The following is a 21,947-nucleotide window of genomic DNA, read 5'->3' on the forward strand; positions in this document are numbered from 1 at the left end:
AGACAAGCCGGGGACCCGGAGTGAGGCGGTGTGCCTGCTACAGCGGGTCAATTCTACCCAGCTTCACCGCTCCCCTCTTCTTTCTGGGGCTGGGTGCACGCATAAGCATTCTCCTATCCGCATCCAATGGGGGCTCCTCAGTCGCACAAGGGAGAAGAACCGGTTATGTGCAAGCACAACAGGCTTCCCCAAGCTGGGGCAGGGGCTACCACAGAATGGGGTGAGAGCGCAGTGACCCCGAGAGGCAGCTCCAAAACACCATAGAGGAACCATCGCAGACGCGGGGAGAAGCCACGGCCCCGCGGCGACCCTCTTCCGCTAGGCGCCTCCATTCCCATAGGGACCACAAGCCCGACACTAACCGCCGCCCTCGCAGCGCGGTTTTGTGCCCCCCTTAGCCGGGTCGCAGTGCCACTGACCTCCCTTCCCCTGCGACCGAGGGAGGGCGGCGAACGAACAAAATCCTCCCAGCCTTCCCGTCCGCTCCCTCCGCCTTACCGTCTTGGCGGCCTCCGCCCAGGTCCTGCCCTTCTTCCTACGGCCCTTTTCCCTCATGTCGGGTCTTGAACTGACTGGGAGGCTCCCGTGTCCGGGCTCCGGCCGCCCTCCCTGCCTGCTCTGCCCTGCGCTGTTTTTCCCGCGGTGCCGGGAAAGGTGGGAGAAAGGGGAAGTCAGGCCGGAGGAGCACCGGAGCAGAGGAAGCGGCGGGGGTGGTGCGCTGGGGGCGGTCTATGGGGCGGCCGGTCCTCCTGCTGCCGTTACCACTGCTACCGCCGCTGCCATATTGGGTCCTTACTGTACAGGCAGCCGCTACGGTCATGTGACCGCTCCCGCGCGGCCGTCACTACTGTACGCAGCCGGCCGCGCGAACGAGCGTGCGCGCGCCCCCGCCTCCCGCGCGAGGCCACAGGGAGAGCTAGCCGGCCGGCCGCGGCGTCTGGCCACTCCCCCGTCCTTCCGTTCTCAGCCTCTCCTCCCGAGCATGCGCAATGGGGAGGTCCGACGCTAACTTGCGTCGGGCGTCCTTCGCTCACGCCTACAGCGAAAACCTGCTTGCGGAAGCGGAACTTGATCCGTCCCGGAAGGTTTATTGGGCGGTTTCTGACCGCGTGCGGGGTGCGGCGGTGTCTGTAGAGACTGGGAAGAGTTAGGCTCTTCCCTCTGGGGGTGACTCTCTCAACTGTCATTTTCAATAAGCCTGTAACTTGCCCTTTCTGTTTGTCCATGTTCATTTTTTCATTTTTTAAAATGTTATCTTTTTGAAGATTTGCCACAGTTCTCATCTACTTATTTGCGGCACTTAATAGATGAACCAATCTGAGATTGAGTGACGCCACACTAGAATGTAGTGAAGCCAAAAATCAAATCACAAGCTCAGAGTCCTTTCCGTCACCTCAGAATGCTTCTCAGACTTAGGTAACCTTTATTTTCAGGCCACCAACAACTACATTCATGCTTTTACATGTGAATGTCTCATCAAGGACACAAATGGAGTCTTTTTTATCTTGGTGAGCTCACTGCCTGGCTCAGTGCCTGTACATATCAGGCGCCCAGTAAATATTTGCTGAATGATTCAGCTGGATCTGTGGTCAGAAACCATTATTTGTAGTGACCATAACGACCTCCTGAAAGATCCAGAATGTGGCATCTTCTGTTGCATTGTTCATGTGTTTATACTTTGCAAAGTAAATACAATGTGTAGTAATGCCTAGTAATCTCCCAAACCCACCTGCTTCCAGAACCTGCTTCTGATCTACTAAACTTAGGATATTCTGAAATAGGACTGAGGGACTTCGCTGGTGGTCCGCTGGCCAAGACTCTGTACTCCCAATGCAGCGGACCAGGGTTTGATTATTGGTTGGGAACTAGATCCCACATGTCACAACTAAAGATGTACTGCAGCTACATAAATAAATATTTTTAAAAAATAAAATAGGACTGAGAGTTGGGCTGCCTCTTGGGAGAAGAGACAGTTGAGAACAGTCCTTAACTTGGAGTCCAGGATAGGTTTCAGAAGTATATAGCCCCCTAAAATTATGGAAAATATTTTGTGTGTATTAGCTGTGCATTTTCTGCAAAGAGGATTTATAACTTTCCCTCAGTTTTTACAAGGGATCAGGGGATTTACCAGGTAACACAGTGGTAAAGACTTAGTGCTCCCAATGCAGGGGACATGAGTTTGATCCCTGTTCAGGGAATTAAGGTCCCCGTTGCTAGGAGATACAGCCAAAATAAATAAAAGTGTGCTGTTACACACCAGCAGACAAAGTCTTAATAGGGAGCATGAGAGCCCATGTAGATACTTCCTTATTTTTCTACTTCAGTCATTGAGCAAACAACCCCATAGCAGCAACTGGTAAGAAATATATTTTCACAAATTCTTTTAGTAACTCATAACACTATCCGTAACACTCCAGGTATATACCATGTCACTCTAAAGCCTAGGTCGGTTCAAGAAGCCTCTCTCCATTCCCAGCTGTTGACTGGGATTTGCCATCTAACCCAAATTTTAAGTTGTTTTTTTTTTTTTTTTCTATTTGTGTGAAAAATGTCTTTGAAATTTTGAAACTGATTACATAGACTTTGTATATCACTATGTGCAGTATGGACATTTTAATAACATTAATCCTTCCAACCGTAAGCATAGAATATCTCCTTTTATTTGTGTTTTCTTCAGTTTCTTTCATCAGTGTCTTACAGTTTCAGGGTAAGGGTATAGATCTTTCACCTCCTTGGTTAAATTTATTCCTAAGTATTCTTTTTGATGCTATTGTCAATGGGATTGTTTTCTTAATTTCTCTTTCTGATAGTTTGTTGTTAGTATATTAAAATGCAACAGGGGAATTCCCTGGTAGTCCTATGGTTGGGATGTGAGCTTTCACTGCCATGGACCTGGGTTTGATCCCTGGTTGGGGAGCTAATATCCCACAAGCCACAAAAAAAAAAAAATGCAACAGATGTTTGTATATTGATTTTGTACCCTGTAACTTTACTGAACTTGTTTATTTGTTCTAATAGTTTTTGGTGGAGTCTTTAGGGTTTTCATTTAATATATATAAAATCCTGTCATCTGCAAATAGTGACTGTTTTGTCTCTGCCTTTCCAATTTGGATGTCTTTTATTTCTTTTTCTTCCTAATTTCTCTGGCTAGGACTTCAATACCATGTTGAATAAAAGTGCCAAGAGTGGCATCCTTGTCTTGTTCCTATTCTTAGAAGAAAAGCATTCAGCTTTCCTCCTTTGAGTATGATATTAGCTGTGGGCTTATCAAATATGGCCTTTATTATGTTGGGGTACATTCCCTCTATACAAATTTATTGACAGTTTTTATCTTAAAAAGGATGTTGAATTTTGTCTAGTGCTTTTTCTGTACCTATTGAAATGATCATATGTTTTTATCCTTCGTTTTGTTAATGTGTTGTATCACATTGATTTGTGGATATTGAACTACCCTTGCATCCCTAGAATAAATCCCACTTGATCATGGTATATGATCCTTTTAATATACCATGGAATTGGTTTACTAATATGTTGTTGAGGATTTTTGCATGGGTGTTCCTCAGAGATATTGGTCTCTAATTTTCTTTTGTGTCCTTTTCTGGCTTAGGTTGGCCTCATATAATGATTTTGGAAGAGTTCCTTCCTCTTCCATTTGCTGTAAAAGCTTGAGAAGGTTTGGTATTAATTCTTCCTTAAATGTTTGGTAGAATTCACCATGAAGGCATCGGGTCCTAGACACTTCTTTGTTAGGAGGTTTTTGACTACTGATTCAATCTCCTTACTAGTAGTAAGTCTATTCAGATTTCTATCTCTTCATGATTCAGTCTTGGTAGGCTATCTGTTTCTAGGAATTTATTCATTTCTTCTAGGATGTCCAAAATGTTGGCATATAATTAATTATTCATGTTGTTCAGTCACTCAGTAGTGTCTGACTCTTTGCATACCCATAGACTGCGGCATTCCAGGCTTCCCTGTCCTTCACCACCTACTGGAGCTTGCTCAAACTCATGTCCATTGAGTAGGTGTTGCCATCCAACCATTTTGTCCTCTGTCGTCCCCTTCTCCTCCTGCCTTCAATCTTTCCCAGCATCAGGGTCTTTTCTAATGAGTCGGCTCTGCATCAGGAGGCCAAAGTATTGGAGCTTCAGCTTCAGCATCAGTCCTTCCAATGATATTCAGGATTGATTAATTATTCATAGTTGTCTCTTAAGATTCATTATATTTCTGTAGTATCAGTTTTAGTATCAGTTGTAATGTCTCCTCTTTCATTTATAATTTTATTTGAGTCCTCTTTCTTTTTTCTTGGTTAGTCTAACTAAAGGTTTGTGTATTTGTGTTTAACTTCTTAAAAAACTGTTCTTAGTTTCATTGATCTTTTCTACTATCTGCTAAGTCTCTATTTCATTCATTTCTACTCTGATCTCTGTTATTTTCTTCTTTCTACTCACTTTGAGCTTAGTTTGTTCTTCCTTTTCTAGTTCCTTGAGGTGTAAAGTTAGGTTGTCTATTTGAGAGCTTTCTTTTTTTGCCATGCATGCTGCTGCTGCTAAGTCGCTTCAGTTGTGTCCAACTCTGTGCGACCCCATAGGTGGCAGCCCACCAGGCTCCTCCATCCCTGGGATTCTCCAGGCAAGAATACTGGAGTGGGTTGCCATTTCCTTCTCCAATGCAGCTTATGAAATTTTAGTTCCCCAAATAGGAATTGAACCTAGAGTCCCCAGCAATGAGAATGCCAAGTCCTAACCACTGGACTGCCAGGGAATTCTGAGAGCTTTCTTTTTTTCTTAATGTAAGCGTTTATTTCTGTAACCTTCCCTCTTGAAACTGCTTTTGCTGCATCCCAAAAGTTTTATTATGTTATATTTCCATTTTAAGTTGTCTCAAGATTTTTAATTTCCCTTTTGATTTATTTGACCCACTGTTTGTTCAGGAGGATGTTGTTTAGTCTCAGCATAGTTGTGAATTTTTTAGTTTTCTTCCTTTAATTGATTTCTAGTTTCATATCATTATGGCTGGAAAAGATGCTTGATAGAATTTCAGTTTTCTTGAATGTACTAAGATTTTTTTGCAGCCAAACATATAATCTATCCTGGAGAATGTTCCATGTACACATGAGAACAATGTATATTCTGCTGCTATTAGATGGGATGTTCAGTAAGTATCTGTTAATTCCATCTAGTCTAACATGGCATTAAGTCCAAAGTTTCTTTATTGACTTTTCTTTCTGGATGACCTATCCATTGTTGAAATCAGATTTTTAAGTCTTCTACTATTATTGTAATGCTGTATATTTCTCCCTTAAAATCTGTTAATATTTGCTTTATATATTTAGGTGCTCCTATGTTGAGTATGCAACTATTTACAAATGTTATACTCTTGATAAATCAATCCTTTTATCATTATATAATGACCTTCTTTGTATCTTGCTACAGTTTTTGGCTTAATGTCTATTTTGTGTGTAAATAACAAGATTATAGAGATAGAGAATAAATTATTGGTTGTGAGAGTTTGGAGATAGTGGAGGGAGGGAAATAGGTATGACTGTAAAAGGGTAACATGAAAAACCATCATCCATAAGCTGGTGAACAGATGAACAAAGTCTGGTATATGCATGCAATAGAATACTACTGAGCAAGCAAAAGGAATAAAATATTAATACATCCGACAACATAGATGAGTCTTAAATCATAATCAATGAAAAAAGATAAATCTCATCACAAGGAAAAAAATTTATTTTTATTTTATCTATATGAGATGGTGGACGTTAACCCATTGTGGTAATCATTTCACAATATATATAATTCAAACAGTCATGCTGTATGCCTTAAACCTATACAGTAATGTATGCCAACTATTTCTCAATAAAAATGGGGGGAAAACAGGTTAAAAAGAAAGGGAAAAAAGTCTATTTTGTGTAATATAAGTATAGTCTCTGCTCTTTTTGGCTTTCATTTGCGTGGATTATCTTTTTCCATCCCTTCACATTCAGTCTGTGCATGCCTCTAAAGCTGAAGTGAGTCTCCTGTAACAGCATATAATTGGGTCTTATTTTTTAATCTATTCAGCAACTCTATATCTTTTGATTGGAGAAGGAAAAAATATTTTTAAAGTTACTTTTGTTCATATGTCCAAAAAATAATCAGATATTCTTTGTACTTATGTTTTATGTTTCAGTTTGGGTCCAGATTAGGTAAATGATGCACATGGTAATCAGAATTCATTATAATTAACTGTAGAAAAATGCCCCAGCTTGGTAGAATTATTCAGTTCTGTCTAATGGTAATCCAAGGACATTTCCTTTTTAAGAAAATTTTTCCTGTAGCCTCACAAGTGGTAGAATGAACATTAATTTCAGGGAGAAACAGTTGTTTTAGAAAGACAATAGTGGATTTCCCTGGTGGCCCAGTGATTAAGAATCCACCTGCCAATTCAAGAGACACGGGTTCAGTCCCTGGAATGGGAAGATCCTACATGTTACTTAGCAACTAAGCCCACAACTACTGAAGCCTGAACACTCTAGGGCCCTCAAGCTGCAACAAGAGAAGCCACTGCAATCCAAAACCTGCACACCACAATGAAAAGCAGCCCCCACTGGCCGCAACTAGAGAAGAGCCCACACCCAGCAATGAAGACCCAGCAAAGCCAAAAATAAATAAATAAATGAATAAAATTTTTTAAAAGATAATATTGAATAAACAGTGTAGCAAGAATGCACCAGAGCATAGGTCCTATATTCTGAAGCCCTTGTTAGCTCTACCCTAGCCACAGACTTAAGCCTTGATCACTTTGTCATTTTAAACATGCTTGCCTTGACTTAGGTCATGACCAGGATGCAGGCTGTTAGTGGATCCTGTTCAAAGTCCTTGCCTCTGACCCTGCATTGGTCAACAGCAGTGGCTACACAAAGAAAGAGGTGCCAGACTCAGGCTGACTGGGCTGGAATTCCCACACCTAAGTACATTCTGCCTATCAGAAGTTGGGCAAGTTACTTATACTTTTTAAGCCTCAGTTCTCTCTACTAAGTCTGAATGAAGTATTAGATGTAAAGGGCTTCAAATAGCACCTGGTATGTTGTAAGCCATCAACAAATGTTAGCTATTGTATCTTGTATTTGTTGCTGGCTTACAATGTAACAGGTGCTATTCAAGCACTTTACATCTTTTACATCATTCAGGCCTAACAGAGAGAACTGTATAAGTGCTTCCCTGGTAGTTTAGACAGTAAAGAATCTGCCTGCAGTGCGGGAGAGCCAGATTCTCCTGATTCTCATGGTTAGGAAGATCCCCTGGAGAAGGGAATGGCAACCCACTCCAATATTCTTGCCTGTAAAATCCCGTGGACAGAGGACCCTGGCAGGCTACAGTCCATGGGGTTGCAAAGAGTCAGACACAACCGAGCAACTAACACACACATGTTATAAGTAGATGTTCTTAACTCTTCTTCCCTCCTGCAAAACTTTTAAATACCCTGTTTCCATTTCTCTACTACGCAACAAGATTTAGCTTACTTGGTGACTAGCAGAGGAAAAGACAAGAAAAGAATTGACTTTTGAATGTCTACTCTATACCTGGCAATTTATATGAAGATATGAAGATAAAGAACTTCTCAAGAAATATTTCTCTTAGGAGCAATTTTGGCCAACTAGTAATATGACCTTGAAATACTCAAGACAATTCAATTAAACAGATTAATTTAGTATATTCCAATCATGAGCCAAACACTGAGGACCAGAAATGAGTGCAAGATGGCAAAACATGGAGGATAAAGACTATGTCCGTGATGTTCATTATTATATTTTCAGTGTCTAGAATAACACCTTGTAACAGGAGATGCTCAATATAATTTTATTAAATGAAAAAGTAAGTAAATGAGCAAGACATAGCCCCTACTCCCAAGTAGCTAATGTTAAAGTAAAAAAGATATATAAAAAATTAAATATGTTACAGTGCTCTACATGCAGTCATAAACATATATGCAAAACCTTAAAGTGAGATGGACCAAAAGGTGATAAATTCTATGGGGATTACATAGATATGATACAGTGCTCTACATGCAGTCATAAACATATATGCTCTACATGCATAGACATACATACATACAGCTCTATATACATAGACAAACATACAGTGCTCTACATGCAGTCATAAACATATATGCAAAACCCTAAAGTGAAATGGACGAAAAGGTGATAAATTCTATGGGGATTAGGGGTGGAGAGGGTGTCCAGCAAGGATACAAGGAAGAGCCCTTTAGATTGTGATTTAGAGTGACAGTCAGTGAAGAGAGTAGATGGGGCAGGGATAGTAACTGAGATTAGAAACAACATCAGTTAGAAGGGCTTTATAACTGGTCTTCCAGAGGGCATTACATCCTCAGGTTTTAGGTCAGGTTTCCTAACCGGGGGCCTAGAGAGGAGCCAGTTAGCTTAGATGAAATTACATATTTATTTTCACTAACTTTAAACTGATTTGTTACCTATGACTTTGTTATGAACAGAAATCTCAGATATTTTCATATTATATTACATAAATGCTTTTATATTTATCATAACTTCGCAATTTCTGGATTACTAGATCTGCCACTGCTGCTGCTGCTGCTAAGTTGCTTCAGTCATGTCCGACCCTGTGCGACCCCATAAACGACAGTCCACCAGGCTCCCCTGTCCCTGGGATTCTCTAGGCAAGAATACTGGAGTGGGTTGCCGTTTCCTTCTCCAATGCATGAAAGTGAAAAGTGAAAGTGAAGTCGCTCAGTCATGTCCCACTCCTGGTGACCCCATGGACTGCAGCCCACCAGGCTCCTCCATCCATGGGATTTTCCAGGCAAGAGAACTGGAATGGGTTGCCATTGCCTTCTTCCAACAAAGAGGCAAACAAACACAAAAACAAGTAGTGGAATGATTAAGAACCTCTACTCCAGAGTCAAATCAAATAAATGAAATTCTAATTTCATCAATAGTGTGTGACTTCAGGGCTTCACCAGGGCTTCCCTGGTGACTCAGTTGGTAAAGAATCTGCCTGCAATTCAGGAGACCTGGGTTCAATCCCTGGTTCAGGAAGATCCCCTGGAGAATGAAATGGCAACCCACTCCAGTATTCTTCCCTGGAGAATTCCATGGACGAGAAGCCTGGTGAGCTATATATAGTCCATGGGGTCACAAAGAGTTGGACATGACCAAGCGACTAACACTAACATTTTTTAAAAAAATCCTACTTGGCCTCAGTTTTCTCATGTGGAAAATGGGTATAATATTGCTAGCATCTATTTAATCAGTTTGTTGTAAAGATAAAGTATACATAAAGAGCATAGAATAATGGCAGTTATATAAACATTCAATAACTGATAATATTATAACCATTTTGATCTTGGTTTCTGAAGAAAATCCAAAGAACAAACCCTTAGATCTAGCATTTCTAGGGACTCTAGCCTATATAAGTCCATTTAAGGATCAATGAAGAGTCAGCACAAGGTTTCCATTTTCTGCACACACACACACACACACACACACACAAAGGCAACTTCCTGTGAATTAGGCTATTATATAAACACAGATTTGGCTGATATACCCCCATGGAAAATATCCTATTCCAGTTTCTCTAAAGCATGAATCTGGATGCTATTGATAGGCATGAACTAGCTCACTTCATGGGCATGAAGGGAAAACCAGAGCCTGCACTGAACTGTAAGGAACTGCAGGTGGTCAGAGACTTAGAGATGCAGGAAGCAGGAAGGAAGACGGAGGAATTGGAGGCCAGCCAGGAGCAAGCTGGGAATAGCCAGGCTGTGCTGCTCCTTAGTTACCAAGGGCTTTGTCCAGCCAGATGTCCTCAGCATCTCCTTGATTTTCTGCCTGGGGAATTAACTATTCATTCTTATGTTGTCTTAAATGCTGTTCACATTCACAAGTACTCCTCAGTGGTCAAATCCATTTTTAAATGTTCATCCTAGCAAGAGAGATTTTTTTTTACATAAAAAAATCTGGGGCTCTCTGGGGATAGAGCCCAGATCCAGCAAAATTTAGGCTCAAGTCCCAGCTTTGTCATTTACTACCTGAGTGACCTTAAGTCATTTATTTAGATTGCCTAATCTTTAGTTTCCTCATCTATCAAAAATCGGGATCATTTACTCAATGAAAATTCATTTTGACCATATTGTGTGACAGGCTCAGATTTGGATATTGAGAATATAGAAGTACACCAGAAAAGTAAAGCCCTGCTGTCATGACGCTTTCTTCAAGTGGAGATGGGAAGAAATAAACAGACAAGACAGTATCGGGTGTTGATAAATGTCTGGGAGACAATGAAACAAGTTAACATGCAAGAGAGCAGGGGCATCTTTAACTTACAAGGAAAGACTCTGAGAACTTGACATCTGAACTGAGACAGCAGATAAAAAAAGCAGAAGAAACCAGTCTTATGAAGATGAGGGTGTGAGCATTCCAATGAGACGGAAGGGGAATTTCAAAGGCTCCAAGGGAGAGGAAAGAATTTGATACATCAGTGGAATATAAAGATGGAGAACTGAGTGAGGCAGAGAGGGATCTGGGAAGAAGTGGAAGAGGTAGGCAGGACTGAGGAGGCGGAAGAGGATGTGGGAGATTTGAGGAGAGCAGAAAATGTGTGAAATCCTTGTTTTGGAGAATGGGCGAGGAACATACTGGGGGAGTGTAGTAGGGTTGCTTGGCAGCATTGAGACTCCTTTTGAGACGTGTGGTCATGAATTTAAACTAGAACTAGTTGGCATAGTGGATGTTGTTCTTAGAACTAGATGAAATGAATGGCAGTTTTTGATTCATGGTAGATGCTCAAAAATGGTGACTCCTATCATAAGAGAAGAAATAGATGAGGTAAATGCAACATGATCAATTATTTTTGTGACCATTTGCAATTCATAAGAGTACCTAAATAATTATGTATTCTGATATTTGTTTTAAGACTAAGGTTTTCTTCTAAAATAAGGTAGGGTGTTTTTTTTTATTTGAATATTTTATTTTTTTAATTTGAATATTTTAACCCTGAGTGTTTTTGTATACCTAATAAAATACGCTGTAGTTTTTGCTCTTGTGATCTTAATAAACTGGAAGTGAATTTCTTTGGTCAGTCTCTTGTAAAACCACTTCCTTATATTCCAAATACAGGAACACAGCTTATCTTAGTATATACTCAAATTTTGCTCCATCTTTTGGGGTGTTCAGGCAAAAAAAAAAAAAAGATTTTTTTCTGGTAACCTTCCAAAAATGTTTTGAAATGTTAATTCACCCACATCTGGTACCTGGGAACAATTCTGCAGCCTAGGCTATCACATCTATTGCAACTTTGAATGTAACCTCCCTTGCCACACAGGAATGGAAGAAATCACACCTGAAATTTCCTATAATTTCATCTCACCAACGAGATCTTTTTTGTCAAGTCCTTTTTCAAAACTCTGCAAGGTTTAGAAGTTTCGATACCAAAAAGTACTGATACTGATATGGAACATGGCAGAAACACTGAGTGAACTAGATTTGAACAGGACAGGATCTGAAGTTGGCGGGGTCCTCCAAGGCAGCCGCTAGGAGACAGGTAAGTGTTGAGTGGTGAAAAGATAACTGGGTTGGTAGGAGGCTAGTGAGGAGAGTTCAGCAAGGAATAATAAGTGAGCTCATCTACTGGAAGGCAGAGAGAAGCTTCTGAGAGGAAACAAAAGGAGGGATTCTAGGCATGTCATCTGACAGCAGGCTGTGAGAACTGCAGCTCTTATACAAAGCCAGAGACATTGAAAAGAACAAGGTAGGCCCTCAATCTCAGTCTCTGATAGTCTGAGCCCTGTGTTCTGCAAATTCTTCCCCTAGCTGGTGGTGTCTCCCAAAGGCATCATCTATTCCAGAGTTCTTGGTTCCTCTAAGAAACCTCCTGCTTCCACCCCCGGCCCATCCCACATAATGTTTACAAGTTGGAGAAAAAGAGATTTTGAGGTTGTAATAAAAGCAGCCCTCACATCAGCCTAACACTCAGTGTTCCTGTATTTGCTGACATCTCCTTCCTGAAAACGTCTGGGACTCTGCCTGAGACTTCTCCCTGATCACTGGAGCATACTTGAGTCTGGAACAGGGCAGACCAGAAAAGCCAGGGTCTTAATGCCCCTCAGAGCAACCTTCAAGGAATGATTGACTGCAGGTGATGTAGAAACACCTATTTCAGTTACCTATTGCCATATGATAAACCACTCCAAAACCAGTCATTGAAGATGATAGTGATTTGTGTTTTCTCATGATTCTGTGGGTGGGCTGCAAGGTGCCTCTTCTAGTTTTGCCCGGGCTCATTCATGTAGCTGCATTCAACTGCAGAGGTAGGCAGGCTGAAAGGTCCAAGTTGGTATCACTTACATGTCTTGCAGCTGGTATTGGCTGTTCACTCGGGACACTGGTATTCCTTCACATGGCTTTTTTTTTTCCTTTTCCAGGTTAGACTACCTTCCTTGTCCTGTGGAGATCTCTGCATATCAAGAGGGCAAAGGCAAAAGCTGTCAGGTATCTCAAGGCCCTCCACAATATCACTTTTGCCGTTTTCACTGACTAGAGCAAGTCACAAGACCATCCCAGATTCAACGGACAATGGTTACTAGTCCATGGTGTTCCTGGAATAAGATAGATGAATGGACAATAAGGATATTGCCGAACTTTTAAAAAAAGACCAAGAATGAATGTGGTAGACACACAGACACACCTTAGGGTGAAGCACCTCCTCCCATGAGTCATACTCATATAATCTCCTGTCCTTGAAAACCTACAACCTGCTTCTAGCCAACAGAGTATGGCAAAGGTGATGGGATCGTCACTTCTTTAGTTAGGTTACATTATAAAAGGCTTAGCCAACTGGACTAAGATTCTCCTACTGGCCTTGAAGAAGCAAGCTGATAAATGGTGAACTGCCTATAAGAGAGAGTGCCTTGTTGGAAGAGCAGCCCCCTTTGTCCTACAACTGCAAAGAGTTGAGTTCAACCAACCACTATGTCAACTTGGAAGAATAGAAAGAAGCTAAGCTAAGAAAAAAGCTAAGCTCTAGAAGGAAGCTCCATCCAGAAGAGATTTCCAGAAAGGAACAGAGCCCATCTGACACCTTGATTACAACCTTGTACCTTGTGAGACCTTAAGTGGAGGATCCAGCTAAGCCATACCCAGACTTCTGAAACAGGGAAACTATAAGATAATAACATGGGGGTTGTTTTTAAAGCTTCTGAGTTTGTGGTGATTTGTTTGGGAGGAATATAAAACTAATATGAGTGCGTAGAAAGCTGAGGTCAGCCAGTACGATGGAAAAATCACAGTCCCTTACGGTTTCCAGACGTGAGCCTGTTCTCACACCCAGAGCTCATCAGTTGAAGGAGATGCCAAGTCCCCTTGAGGATGAACCCTAAAATGATGCAACAATACACTAGCGATTCCCTTATAATCTTTCCCCAAAAGGACTTATGGTCATTTACTAGAATAACTGAACAATGCCGGGAAGGAGATATTCAGATTTTTCAAGAGCTCATAGTTCACGCTGATACCAGGAGACTCAAAACACCAGCATGGCCCCCTATGGGAGGAACTACTGGGTCAGAGCAGTGGGTTCTCAAGCAAAGGCCGGGTAACCAAGACTCAAGACTCCTCAAGGATGGAGGCAAGCAACCCAGACCGGCAAAAACGTTGACTGAAGGTGAGGGGATCCCGAATGAGTGGGAGAGGAGGGAAGGGATAAATAAAATAACACTACAGTCGCAGTACCAATGCAGTACCGGAACTGAGACTGCTTCTATTAACTAGCCTCATTTTTTTTTCATTGAAAAAATTTTCTTATTGAGTTATAATTGACATGTAACGTTATAAATTTGAGGTGTAAATTTGTTGGTCTGCTACATTTGTATATTCCACTATGATTACTATAGTAGGGTTGGCTAACACCTTCATCAGGTCACATAATCATTGCTTCTTTTTGAATTGAGAACAATTAAGATTTAACCTCATGGTGATTTTGAAGTTTATAATATAGTACTGTTGACTATAATCACTGTGTTGTCATTAAATTTCAAGAACTTATTTATACACTAGTTGCAGTGGAATACCTATTTTATCCCGTTTTATTGAGCTATAACTGACAACACAGCACTGTATAAGTTTAAGGTGTACAACGTAACGAATGCTCTGACTTACAAACATCATTAAACGATTACCACAATAGGTTTAATGAACATCCATCATCTTTGGAATACTTATTTTTAACAGATATTGCCAGATTTCATTCTGCAAAAAATAAACCATTTAGAGTTCTACCATTAAAGTATGAAAATACTCATTCCACATCCCCAATCACTCTTTGTGGTTGCCACTTTTTAAAAATTTGTATCATTTTGACAGGTGCCTTATATCTGTCAATTAATTTTTATTTTAGTTATTGCTGCTGGCTACTAGCATAAAGTGTCCACGACAAAATGGACTTAAGGTGTGATCCACATAGGTCAGGGTGGAAAAGGTGCTAACAGTTGTGATACACCCATTGCCTTGGCCTAGACCTCCTTCACTCTGATGGCTTTTTCCTGCTGGTACCTGCAACCCTGAGCCTACCTACGAGCTTTCTCTGGACATAGGTGCATATTAACCCACACTGGGGGCAGACTGCGATTGTTAGTGTGTTAATATACTCAACTTTCAAGCAATAACTGAAAGGAATTGGTTTATAAATACCTGAAGTTTCTTTGCTTCTCTGCAGGACAGCTCTTAAACAAGTTCTGCACAATCTCCCGGAGAATCCATGGAGACTTCTGTGGAGCATCCCCGGGAAGGACCCAGTGGAGAACCCCCATATGGAAGACCCCATGGCAGACCCCCAGGAGAACACCAGCCTGTGGAGAACCTCCAGGGAAGACCCCCATGGAGGACCCCCTGATACCCTGGAGAACCACTCCCCACCCCGTGGAGGCCCCCCATGGAGAACCCCCAAGGATGATTCCCTGGAGAACAACCCCCCACTCAGTGGAGGACCCTATGAGACTGAGCTCTGCTGAGCTGCTCATTAACTCCTCGGCCTGGCTTCCTCCCTTCTGTATTTCCTTCCTCATGCCCTGACCGGGGCTTCCTGAAATCAATTCCCAATGGACTATTTACACTTATGTTCTGATCTCAAGCCTGTTTTTGATAACCTCCATCTAAGACTACAATGAAATAAGTTTGGGAAGTGTGGCCCATTTCAGAATCTTGGGGTGGGAAGGTCTAAAGTTGAAAACTACAAAGTGAGAAGGCCTCTCCACAGCAAAGTGTAGCAACATGGGTAAATCTCACAAACATAATGCTGAGTGAAAGAAACCAGGCACAGGCGAGTACATACTGTATAATTCCAACTATATAAAGTGCAACAGCAGACCCCAGGGATTGATCTCATCACAAGTTCAGAATAGTGACTGGAAGACAGGATGATGGGAGCTTCTGGACAGTTAGAATTCTATTTCTGTAGTGTAGTGACATAAATGATTAAAAATGGCTTCCAATAATTTGAGAGAATAGCATTGAAACATATATATTATCATATGTGAAATAGATCACCAGTCCAGGTTGGATGCATGAGACAGGGTGGTCAGGGTTGGTGTACTGGGATGACCCTGAGGGATGGGATGTGGAGGGAGTTGGGAGGGGGGTTCAGGATGGGGAACACATGTACACCCATGGCTGACTCATGTCAATGTATGGCAAAAACCACTATAATACTGTAAAGTAATTAGCCTCCAATTAAAATAAATAAATAAAATTTTTAATGGCTTCCAACAATCTGAGCAACAAAATGAATAACCCAAAGTGTAAAATAAATTTTGTGAGTCTACACCGACATAAATAAATGATTAAAATATAAATAAATATGGGACAAGAGACAGAGTTCCCATATAGAAGAATTTCAAATAATTTGTGTAAATGACACTCCACCCTCAAATAAATGGAATATAACTCTTCACCACTTAAATGTGGTGTGTACGTAGTGATTTCTTCCAAAGAACACAGAGGAAAGAAGGTTTAAAAAAAAAAAAAAGTAATTTCAGGGGTTTCCCTGGTGGTCCAGTGGCAAAGACATTGTGTTTCCAATGCAAGGGGCCTGTGTTCAATCCCTGGTCAGGGAACTAGATCCCACATGCCACAGTTAAAAGTATACATTCCATAACTAAGACCCAGGGCAGCCAGATAAATAGATTTTTTTTTAAGTAAATTTACAGTGGATAAGCACTACCTTAGCCAGGTTATCAAGGTCAAAACAACAGTGATAAATCATGTTAATAGTAGTATGTACCCTAGGGACTTCCCTGGCAGTCCAGTGGTAAAGGCTTTGAGCTTCTATGGGTTCGATTCCTGGTCAGGGAACTAGAGATTCCATGTGCTATGTGTGCAGCATATATATGGCTTCCCTGGTGGGCTTAGATGGTAAAGAATCCATCTGCAATGCAGGGAATCTGGTTTCAATCCCTGGGTTGGGAAGATCCCCTAGAACGGAGACCGGTAACCCACTCCAGTATTCCTGCCTGCGAAGTCCTATGGACACAGGAGTCTGGTGGGCTACAGTCCATGGTATCTCAAACAGTCGGACAAGACTGGGCAACTAAAACACTCACACACACACCGTACCCTTAATATGATGTGATGACAATACTTTGCCTCTATGGTATTCTTTCCAAAACCCCATAGCCTCAGCCTCCCCAAACCACACAGTCTAGTCATGAGGAAACCATCAAACAAAGCCCAATAGAGGGACCATTTTACAAAATACCTGACCAGTAATACTGTCAAGGTCATCAAAAGCAAGAAAAGGCTGAGAAACTGTGACAGCCAAAACGAGTCAAAGGAGTCGTGCTGACTAAAAGTGATGTTGCACTCTAGATGGGAGCCTGGGACAGAAAACTAGGCAAAATCTAAGGAAATCTGAATAAAGAATGGACTTTAGCTAATAATAATATATTGCTATTGATTTATAAATTGTAACAAATGTATCATATTAATAATGTAAGATGTTAATAGTAGGTATAGAGTATCTGAAAACTCTCTGAACTATCTTCACAATTATTGTTATCTAAATCTCTTTATTTAAAAAAAAAAAAAGAAAAATAATTCCTAATGAATCATGCCTCCCTGTGTCCACACCACTTTATAATAGTTCTTGCCACTTCTCCCATCAAAAGAGGGTCTTGGATTTCTCTGGTGATCCAGTGGTTAAGAATCTACCTGCCAATGAAGGAGACACTGGTTCAATCCCTGGTCCAGGAAGATCCCACATGCCACAGAGCAACTAAGCCCAGGTGACACAACTTCTGAGCCCATGCTCTAGAACCCAGAAGCTGCCACTATCAAGCCCACCTGCCTCAACTACTGAAGCCGGAGTGCTTAGAGCCTGTGTCCAACAACAAGAGAACCTACCACAATGAGAAGCCTCCACATCTCAACAAAGAGTAGCTCCTGGTTGCCGCAACTAGAGAAAACTAGAGAAAGCCTGCTTGCAGCAAAACAGACCCAGCACAGCCAAAAAATAAAACAAACATGTTTTTTAAAAAGATACTACCAAAAAAAAAAAAAGATACTACATGAATTTAAGATATTTTTAGCAGAAAATTATGAACAATAATTGTAACTAATATGTGCATAATGTATTTCTCCTCCTGTGAATTTTAATACCAAAGAAATACTCTCTAATGATAATGTTTCTAGTCTCTGTGGTGTTTAGGGGACTTGTTCGCAGAGAGTCTATTCTGAGGTCCCTTCAAATCAGCCACGAGTGGCTCAGTTGTCTAGTCTACCTGTAAAGCACTTCAGGTACTCCAATTTTCCAATGAGACTTCAGAAAAGAGCAATTCGTGTATAACCACCTTCTCCCACAATCTTTGTCTCTGTTTTTTAGTTTTCCCTAAATGGTAGGTCGTAGACCCTAGAGTTTAGGTAAGAAGCGCCCCCTCTGCCTATGCTCCACTGACTTTTTCCTCACTTCAGGCCTGCGTCCTAGCTACACCATGTGCAGAAGATTCCCCAGGGACGCTTCTCGCCTGCCTGAGCTCATGTGAGCATTAGCTGTGTGCTCAGTCGCGTCCAGCTCTCTGCCCCCATAGACTGTAGCCCCCCAGACTCCTCCCCAGGCTCCCATGGGGACTCTCCAAGCAAAAATACTGGAGTGGGTTGCCATTTCCTCCTCTCGGGGGTCTTCCCAACCCAGAGACCGAACCCATGTCTCCCATATTGTAGGCAGATTCTTCACCATCTGTGCCACCAGGGAAGCCTGAGCTCAGTCCTTGGTGAAAGAGGCAGACCCTGAAGAGGCTGAGCTCTCTGCCCTTCTGTGAACCGGGAGCTGGAGCTCCAGCTGAGCCCTGATCAAGTATGTCTCGTCTCTCAGGGTGGCCTTCAGCAGGATCCCTTGGAAACAAACCTGCGTTCACTTTGGAGACCAGCCACCCCTCCCATGCGTAACAGTAAGCAAGAGCAACTCTTACGGGGCCATTGCTTCAAACAGTGGGCAATACACACACTCTGGGAAGTAGGACTTGGGTTAGAAAAAGCATCAGTGACTTGCTTAGCTTTTTCCTCCAGCTTGTGCCTATAAGTAGTAATATGGTCATCACATCTAATGACACATTCAAGAGAGCGAGAAAAGTAATATTTGTTGAATGCTTATTACAACAGTAGCTACAGCCCTAGGCAATCTCTCTCACCCCACCTAACTTCTTTATTATAAAAAATTCCAAACATATAGACATATAAAATATAGTTTATCCATCCTCTAGTTTCAACAAAAATTCAGGGTCAACCTCTTTTCATCTTTATCCCTATCCTTGCCCTTCCCATATTATTTTGAAGCAAATTCCAGATACCATATCCTTTTAACCAGAAATCATATTTCAATATGTATCACCAAAAGATAAGAACTCTTTCATAACATAGCCACAAATCACTAATATATCTTTAAAAGTTAACAATAAACTTTAATATCAAGCAGTCAGTATTTAAATTTCTCTAAATATCTATATATATCTTGTAACCAATTCAGTCATTTCTCTTAATCATTTTTGAACTCTTCCCTGCCCTTTTTCATCTCTGTGCTTTCACATTTGTGTTTTCTGCCTGGACTGCCCTTTCCTGCCTACCCAGTGAGACAACAGCTCTCCAGATCTGTTCAAATATCACCTCCTCCAGGAATTTTTCCTTTGCAAACCGTTGCAGTTAGTCATCACCTCAGAACTGACTCTCTGCTCTATTTGTGTACGTGCCTGTCTCTCTCCTCAGATTGTGAGTTCCTTGTAGACATGAACCCTACTCTCCTGGTCTTTGTAACCCCAGTACCCAGCATGGCGTCTGCCCTTTAGTATTTGCTTCTAGCCAGTGGATTATTTCTAAGAAGAGGTTCCCAAGGCCTTTCTATTGTTCTCCTTGTTGATCTAACCTTTTGTAAAGTTCAATGTCTTTTGCAAAGACGGTGTTTTTCCTCCTTCATCTGGGCTGGAGGTTGACCTGGTGTTTCAATCTGAAAGCTTTTAGAAACCACTGGAGGCAGAATTAATTGGTTTAGAGCTTTTTTTCTTTTTATTTTTTTAGATTCCAGGGTTGATATAAAGCAGAATGACTGAGGGACGAGAAAGCTACTTTGTCAATCAGCAGCCTGCTCTGGGATTTACATAGTAAGAACTGTACAGAATTGAAAGAAAAAGATATTATCCTTGTCCTCTAATCGGATACAATCTACAAACCATCTGGTTCTCTGAGGACCTTGGAATATGCTCCTAGTTTCCAAACTGTAGTTAGTAACATTTTGAACAATACTTTTCAAGCATTTCTTTAACTTCAGAATTCCCTGTTTGGGTTTATCTAGCCTGCAAGATCAATGTGTTATATAGACAAAAGCAGATTCCTGGGGCCTGGTTCCACAGGGCTCTCTGCCAAATCCATCCCATGTGACCCCCAGACACAAAATTCAGGACACTAGTCAATCATTCATTCACTCTGTCATCATTCAACAATTTATTGAGTGCCTGCTATATGTTTGGTGCTGGTAGTGTTAGGGGAAGCACACTGATTGAAACCGCCCACCCTGGCCAGGCACCATAGTAACCATTTGCATGAGTTGTTTTACGACAGGAGATCCTGATAAGGAATACGGAACTAATAAGCCACCACCAACTGGAAGAGTTTGGGAAAGGTCAAAAGGAGACACCGCGTGTCTGTCCACTTCCCAGAATCCTTGCTAGCATCCATCTTGGCTGAGTGATGCGTGCGCCACCAGGAAGGACTCTGAATTAGAATGATTGGCCAAAGACCACCCGGAAACTAATCCCATCACCATAAAACCCGAGACTGTGAGCCACGCGGCAGAGCAGTTCTCCTGGGTTCCCTTGCCTACTGCTCTTCCCCCGGGTGCCCTTCACAATAAAATCTCTTGCTTTGTCAGCATGTGTCTCCTCAGACAATTCATTTCCGAGTGTTAGACAAGAGCCCAGTTTCGGGCCCTGGAAAGGGTCCCCCTTCCTGCAACAGTCGTTCTGTGCTGAATAAGACAGATGGACTTCCATTCTCTTGGATTTACATTCTAGGGGGAAGAGGGAGAGAAGCAGTAATTAATAAAAGCCAGTGGTTCTCAAACTTTAATTCTCATCAGAATCACCTGGAGGGTTTGTACAACTACAAATCTCTGGATCCCACCCCCAGAATGTCCAATTCAGTAGGTCTAGGGTAGGGCCTGAGAATAGGTACTTCTAATGATTTCCCAGGTGATGCCAAAACTTATGAACCTGGGCCCACACTAAAAACTATTACGTCAAAAATCAAACAAATAAAACACCTTCAGATAGTGGTAAGTGCTATGCTTTTAGAAAATAAATTTAAAAGGGTAATGGTGTAGAAAGAGCAACCAATTTAGACTGAGTGGCCAGGGAAAACCTCACTGAGAAGGTGACATTTGGGGAAAACCTCACTGAGAGGGTGACATTTGATGCGAGATCTGAATGGTGAAAAGGAGCCATCTACAAGTCTGGGGGAGAGTGTTTCAAGACAAGGACATAGCAAGTGCAAAGGCCTTGAGCAGGGAATAAGCATAGCAAAGCTGAGGGACCATACACACCATTAAAAGTGCCAGTGTCAATACTGAGTATTTTGAGATGGGGGATGTGATATAAGATTGTAATAAAAGTATAGACAGGAGTCAGTTTGTGTAGGACCTTGCAGGCAGTTGTAAAAAAAAAAAAAAAACAGTTTTTAAAGGGTAATATGAAACCATTAGAGAGTTTTAAGCAGGGGATTCTTATGATTTTATTTTACATTTTAAATATAAACTCTTTGCTGTGAAATATCTTTTTGGCTATTGTGTGGAGAATGTACCATGGGGACAGGGGTGAGGATGGGGCAGAGAGAAAAGGTGAAAGACAGAAGCTGACAGACCAGTTAGGAGACTTGTAGGATTTGATGGGGGAGGGGAAATTGCAGTGGAAATGGGGAGAAATGGTGGCTATGTGGGTGGTGAGGAATTGCTGATGGGGATGACATCAACAATTGCTAAAGGCTTAGCATAAGCCTTGCTCCTTGCAGGTATTCAGTAAGTAGTCATGAATGAATGAATGAAACTCCCTTCCTTTCTAAAACACCATAACTACAGCCCTTTACTTCACTGAGGAATTGAAGAATATGGTAAATTATCATTCCTGAGCTAGATTCCATTTTCTAGTTGGTAACGGAGCTTTGGGTAAGTGTGTGTGGGTGTATGTGAGTGCACGTTAGTTGGGTATTTTTGGATATCCCCTTCCATTCTCCAACTCTCTTTTTAAATAATTCACTGCTACCTTCCCCCCTTTTTCAGATATAATGCAGGTTTCCAACAGCTCCTTAAGAATTATTTTCCCTTTGTAAAGCAAATTGAGTGGGGGCGGCCTGGGAGCTCTGCAGTTCCCCTGGGAGCTGGAAGGAGTTAGTTGAGGCTCTG

General features: G+C 41.7%; 2 protein-coding genes across 8 annotated transcripts in view; both read right to left on the reverse strand.

Moving 5' to 3' along the window:
• The window catches only part of ASXL2 (ASXL transcriptional regulator 2), a 115,144-nt gene extending 114,341 nt beyond the window's left edge, over nucleotides 1-803 (reverse strand). The window contains exon 1 of the mRNA XM_065928702.1: nucleotides 499-803. Coding sequence (XP_065784774.1) covers nucleotides 499-555 — 57 coding nt within the window. The 5' untranslated portion in view covers nucleotides 556-803. The remainder of the gene's footprint in view (nucleotides 1-498) is intronic.
• An 8,656-nt stretch (nucleotides 804-9,459) lies between these two features.
• The window catches only part of KIF3C (kinesin family member 3C), a 57,910-nt gene continuing 45,422 nt past the window's right edge, over nucleotides 9,460-21,947 (reverse strand). For 2 of the 7 annotated variants that reach the window (XR_010662314.1, XM_065928723.1), the window contains one exon: nucleotides 12,516-12,615. Coding sequence is in view for 4 of the 7 variants with exons in the window: in XM_065928723.1 (XP_065784795.1) it covers nucleotides 12,583-12,615 (33 nt within the window). In the remaining 3 variants the exon portion in view is untranslated. Of the gene's footprint in view, nucleotides 12,474-12,515; nucleotides 12,616-18,940; nucleotides 20,562-21,947 lie in introns of those variants that run through there. The other 5 variants (XR_010662312.1, XM_065928720.1, XM_065928721.1 and 2 more) reach the window with 4 other exon arrangements.

This window comes from Muntiacus reevesi, chromosome 3 (genome assembly GCF_963930625.1).
Source record: "Muntiacus reevesi chromosome 3, mMunRee1.1, whole genome shotgun sequence".
NCBI lineage: Eukaryota > Metazoa > Chordata > Mammalia > Artiodactyla > Cervidae > Muntiacus > Muntiacus reevesi.